The 6,000-nt window shown below is 28.0% G+C and overlaps 2 protein-coding genes across 2 annotated transcripts; both read right to left on the bottom strand.

Moving 5' to 3' along the window:
* Positions 1-1,418: 1,418 nt before the first annotated feature.
* Positions 1,419-1,878, bottom strand: LOC102586386 (basic blue protein-like). Its single transcript, XM_006349338.1, has 2 exons — positions 1,707-1,878; positions 1,419-1,615 (listed from the first exon to the last, which is right to left on the bottom strand). Exons 1-2 carry the CDS (start codon positions 1,876-1,878, stop codon positions 1,419-1,421), a joined length of 369 nt encoding a protein of 122 aa, XP_006349400.1.
* Positions 1,879-5,461: 3,583 nt separating this feature from the next.
* LOC102586052 (basic blue protein-like) lies at positions 5,462-5,921 on the bottom strand. The gene is made up of 2 exons (XM_006349337.1): positions 5,750-5,921; positions 5,462-5,658 (listed from the first exon to the last, which is right to left on the bottom strand). The coding sequence occupies exons 1-2, from the start codon at positions 5,919-5,921 to the stop codon at positions 5,462-5,464; spliced, it is 369 nt and encodes a 122-aa protein (XP_006349399.1).
* Positions 5,922-6,000: the final 79 nt, after the last annotated feature.

The raw sequence follows: 6,000 nt of genomic DNA, 5'->3' as shown, positions 1-6,000 counted from the left end.
TCAATAATTGTACCAAATTGATCACCAAAGTGTACACAAAAAAATGTATTTGAATTTTTTTTTGATAATTTATGGACCACATGATACAAATCATATTCACTATGATAATGCGAATCTTCTTCAAATTAACAGTTGTAATTTTTGATTTTGAACAAACAATCAGACTCTTGACATCGATATAAGCCTTCATCAAACGAGGACTCTTTCCGGGAGCATTATTTATTTCTTACTCATAATCGATTTATTCAAGAAGTAAAAAAAAATTATGTTGTAAGAGATGATTTTGAAAAGAAACAAAGAGAAATATTTTCAAGAAGGAGTTTCAAAACTTTTTCTTGAAAAAGATGGGAAAAAAAATGTGGAGCAATGTGTTTATCAAGGAAAAAAAAGAGTGCATCAATGGTATTTCTTCCATGTAAGGTTAACAAGAAAGAGAAAGTAAAATATTTATTAAAGAAAACGTATCCAAATATAATTGTGATTGAGATTCTAAAAACTAATTAAAATAAAAGATAAAATATGACTCCCAAAAAGTTAGTCCACTTACCAATAAAATAGGACATAAAATCGTGTGGATTTTTAATTTATAATAAAATGTCATATTTATAATTAAAATGTTAATTTTGTAAATAAAAAGACTAAAATAATATTAGGTAAATTAAGGTCTTAAATAGTATATTCTTGAAATTTTTCCATTAAAGAATCACATTCATTCATCAATGTTGGGCCTAGAAAAAGGAAAGTCAAGAACTGGGCCTTAACCTCACTTCATTGCAGCCTAATGGGCTCCAACATTATAATCAGTTACATTTGTTCGATTTTCAGTTCGATTTTGTACCCTAACTCTAATACTGAGAAATTGAGAAAATAAACTAATTGAAATTTGAATGAATTTCTCAATTTTTCGTCTTTGAAATTTGAGGTTAGAGAGGATTTCACAATAATCTAAAGATTCAAATTTGTTGATTTTGTTACTCAAGGGCTAAGCCAATGTTCAAAACAGTTTTTTATATGTTATTAATAATTTGAAAATAAATCTATGTTATTCAAATGTTAAAGACAAATAGTTTTAATTATCTAATATTTAAATATAGAGATAACATTTTAATATTTAAAGGCGTATGCATATTCAAACATTTTTACAAACTTGAATTAAGTAAATTATATTCTATCTTTCGAGACATACATTACTTAATCTCTTGTAAAAAATAAAAACAATAAGAGTTATAGGATATTCACATGTTCATTAGTAAAAAATATTTTTACTCGAAATAATAATGCTTAGTTTTTCATTCAGGTAGACAAGTAAACACATCTATATGGACGAAAGAAATAAAACATTATATTATATAATTATTAGTACTCCAAAGTTGCAACAATTGACTAGAATGAAAATAAGACTATAGAATTGGAGTAAATTAATTGGCTGTAACAGCTGCCTTGATACCATTAGCACAATGTGGTCCGATAGTACAAATGAAATATGATGTTCCTTGTGTGAGAGTTATTTTATCGTCTCCGGAAGTGAAAGCTTGTCCCCCAGCACCATTACAAGAGTCAAACCCTGCTTGGTCCACCTTCACCACATTATGCGCTCCGGCTGGGTACTTAAACTCTGTATTTTTGTTAACATGAAAAAAGTACATATACGTTAATAACAGTTTTTCATCATTATTTGAATAGTAAATTTACTAATAAATTCATACCAATAACATCGCCAGTCTTGAAAGTCTTGCCATTAGGCCAACCATTCAACTGGAAACCCCATCCATTAGCATCACCAGCAAGAAATGTATCTGCTTTTGAAATGTTGGTTTGAAGCAAGATGCAAAGCATCATAGCAAAGGCAACAATTGTGACTTTGTTTACTCCAGACATTTTGAGAATGAATAAATTTTATTAACTAGATAGATGCAAAAAGGGGTTAGAATAAAGGCACTTAGTGTTGTTGTGCCAATTGAGTAAGAATGTAGGCCTTTATATAGGGAACTTTACACATACAAAATCGTAATATTGGAACCTTTTATAGTAACAAAGTTAAAAAAATGTCCATTTTGTAGTGACTTACTAACATTTAACAAAATGAAAATAAAAAAAATAAAAAAAGGAAAAAAATTGAGTGAGTTTCCAAAGATGCAAAAATGATATAGATATCATTTGAATAGTATTTTTTTAGGAAAGAAGATAAATGCAATTCTTTGACTATTGAAGTGAGGAAGAATTCATATTAGGGGAAATATATAATTAAAATTCCTAATATGTATAGTCCATTATGGTTCGTTACATTTTACAACTTTAATTTCTATCAATAACCAATTAGTCCCCCTTTTTGTCCCAAGAAGTTGTTGACGTTTATTTGGTTACTATATTTTGAGATTTCATATCATGTGGACAATTTCTTGTTTGTTTAGTCGGTTATTATGTTATAAAAGTTGCTTTCATTCATGTGGACAATTTCTTGTTTGTTTAGTCGGTTATTATGTTATAAAAGTTGAATATCCTGATTCAATCACTTATTAGTATCATTCATTTTGAAGTCGAACAATTAGGTCTCATATATTGGTTCAAAATCATATTTTTTTAACTGAGTGTTAGTCTGGAAACTTACAAACTTCTTGACTATTGAGGATATAATTATACCTCAACTTTGAGACGATTTGATGAGATTTTGAATTGAATTTCATATTGAACTTCGAGATTGAAGAACATAAAGTAGTATAACCTCATAAACGTCATTTGATAAACATAAGTACAGTACTCATGTATATGTCATATGTATGTCACTTATTTATCATATGTCAAATATAATATTGATGCACATGATAACATAGAATATATACTAAATAGATGATATACATAGTTGTCGTCTTCACAAAATATGACTTCAATAATTTTTTTATATCAAAACTAATTTGAAACAGTTCTAAATGCACCCAAATTTTATAATACTCAATTATGATACAATTGTGTTTTGGCTGCACCGAGTGCATTTAAAAATGAAAATGAAAATTATTATTAATTAAATTACGTGATTGTTTGAAAGCATCTATGAAAAAAACTAACAAGGATTGTGGTGGAGTAGTAAATAATTTTTCATTTTTAATCAGAGGTCTCAGATTTGAGTCATCTTGGATACATGACTATCTTTGTTAGGGAGCACTTTACCCTTAATGTATATGTATGTATCTGGAGTGATATACATCATCGCATGTATCTGAGATATTAAATACATAGGAGGTGAGTTAGATTTGCTATGCATCTCAGATACATGCGAATCCACTTGAATACAGTGTATCTAAAACAAATTACACCTAAATTTGACCTCCTGTATCCGAGATACATATATCTGGACGTATCTGGAGGCATCAGAATCTGGTAAGATACATAATATTGCAAATTGAAGTGGTAATTAGCTTCTAAACTAATGGGATTTAGGTAAGTCCCCTTTTCAAATTGGGTCCTCAAAATTATGTTCATGCTGTATTTCTCCACTTTATAATTTTAATTTTAAGAGTGTCAATTTAAAATTTAAGTTCACGTTAATTAAATAATTATAACGATGATTAAACGATAATTTTTTTTGGTAAAATATCAAGCATTTACTGATTTAACATAAGTACCGAATAACATTAACTTCATTAAATTGATTTTTGAAAAAGAAAAAAGAAGAAAGATTTAGAACCTTATTTTATGAATTTGAATGCGATATATGCTAAAAAAATTCTTTATCAAAAATGACAAAAAAATATTATGTGTCACGTATATTGATTAAATCTCTTCTTTTTTTCTGTCAAAATACTTATGAGTAATTAATTATAAATTCTTTGGAACATCGTCAATATTTCTCTCATTTCTTTATGTAATTTTTCCTTCAGTATTCTTTTCTTCTTTTTTGAAAATTATATCAATCTTTTTTCTTTTATTCTTGATAGTTCTATGTACAAAAAAAATTAGGGCAAATTACAGAAATCACATACTTTTAAGGCAAAATTACAATCTATCCCTTAAAACTTTATAATTATAGAAATCTCTCAAACAGATACAATGATATAAGCGCTGATACATTAATATGATGCGCGAGATACATTAATCGTTAAGTAAGATACATTACATTTTATACATGATACACTAATCTGATGTACATTTTATACATGATACACTAATCTAATACGCGAGATACAATAATATAAGCGTTAATACATTAATCTGATGCGCGAAAATGAGTGATTTTGGAGATTTGTAAAACTTATAGGGGATAATGGTAATAAGTAAACCAAAAAGTGGGATTTCTATAATTTTTCCAAAAAATTAATGTTAAGATCCACAAAATGTATGAAGTAGACATGAATAAGATTTCTTGAGACATAATTTTTATTAAAGTCGTTTGTTTGTTTATAGATGTAATTTGTTTGTGAAGTACTTGTCATTTTATTTTACTAAGTCATTATAAGAGTAAAAAAAAGACACCTTGATACATAAAACATTTGCATTAGCAAAATTTAGAAAAAAATCGCATCTTAAGAGACGTAAAGCTTATACAACTCTTAACCTAGAAGAAATTAAATTTGGTCATACTTCTCTAGAAAATTTGTAAATCTTGAAGTCTAATTTTTAACCAATTGTATATCTTCAAGTTATATACACATGTGAATTGTATACTCCAAAGATATACAATATACAAGTATTGTGTAATTTTTTTAGTGCAACTCAAATGATCATATATTAAAGAATCACATTCATTCATCAATGTTGGGCCTATAAAAAGGAAAGTCAAGAACTGGGCCTTAACCTCACTTCATTGCAGCCTAATGGGCTCCAACATTCTAATAAGTTACATTTGTTCGATTTTCAGTTCGATTTTGTACCCTAACTCTAATATTGAGAAATTGAGAAAATAAACTAATTTAAATTTGAATTAATTTCTCAATTTTTCATCTTTGAAATTTGAGGTTAGAGAGGATTTTACAATAATCTAAAGATTCAAATTTGTTGATTTTGTTACTCAAGGGCTAAGCCAGTGTTCAAAACAGTTTTTTATTATGTTATTAATAATTTGAAAATAAATCTATGTTATTCAAATGTTAAAAACAAATAGTTTTAATTATCTAATATTTAAATATAGAGATAACATTTTAATATTTAAAGGCGTATGCATATTCAAATATCTTTACAAACTTGAATTAAGTAAATTATAAAAAAATGACACTTATTATTCTATCTTTCTAGACATACATTACTTAATCTCTTGTAAAAAATAAAAACAATAAGAGTTATAGGATATTCACATGTTCATTAGTAAAAATATTTTACTCGTAATAATAATGCTAGTTTTTCATTCAGGTAGACAAGTAAACACATCTATATGGACGAAAGAAATAAAACATAATATTACATAATTATTAGTACTCCAAAGTTACAACAATTGACTAGAATGAAAATAAGACTATAGAATTGGAGTAAATTAATTGGCTGTAACAGCGGCCTTGATACCATTAGCACAATGTGGTCCGATAGTACAAATGAAATATGATGTTCCTTGTGTGAGAGTTATTTTATCGTCTCCGGACGTGAAAGCTTGTCCCCCAGCACCATTACAAGAGTCAAACCCTGCTTGGTCCACCTTCACCACGTTGTGCGCTCCGGCTGGGTACTTAAACTCTGTATTTTTGTTAACATGAAAAAAGTACATATACGTTAATAACAGTTTTTCATCATTATTTGAATAGTAAATTTATCAATAAATTCTTACTGATAACATCGCCAGTCTTGAAAGTCTTGCCATTAGGCCAACCATTCAACTGGAAACCCCATCCATTAGCATCACCAGCAAGAAATGTATCTGCTTTTGAAATGTTGGTTTGAAGCAAGATGCAAAGCATCATAGCAAAGGCAACAATTGTGACTTTGTTTACTCCAGACATTTTGAGAATGAATAAATTTTATTAACTAGATAGATGCAAAAAGGGGTTAGAATAAAGGCTCTTAGTGTTGTTGTGCCAA

The sequence above is a fragment of the Solanum tuberosum genome, unplaced genomic scaffold, assembly GCF_000226075.1.
Source record: "Solanum tuberosum cultivar DM 1-3 516 R44 unplaced genomic scaffold, SolTub_3.0 scf00105, whole genome shotgun sequence".
Lineage (NCBI taxonomy): Eukaryota > Viridiplantae > Streptophyta > Magnoliopsida > Solanales > Solanaceae > Solanum > Solanum tuberosum.
The sequence above is the reverse complement of the archived record's forward strand: the minus strand, read 5'-3'. Positions and strand labels throughout refer to the sequence as shown.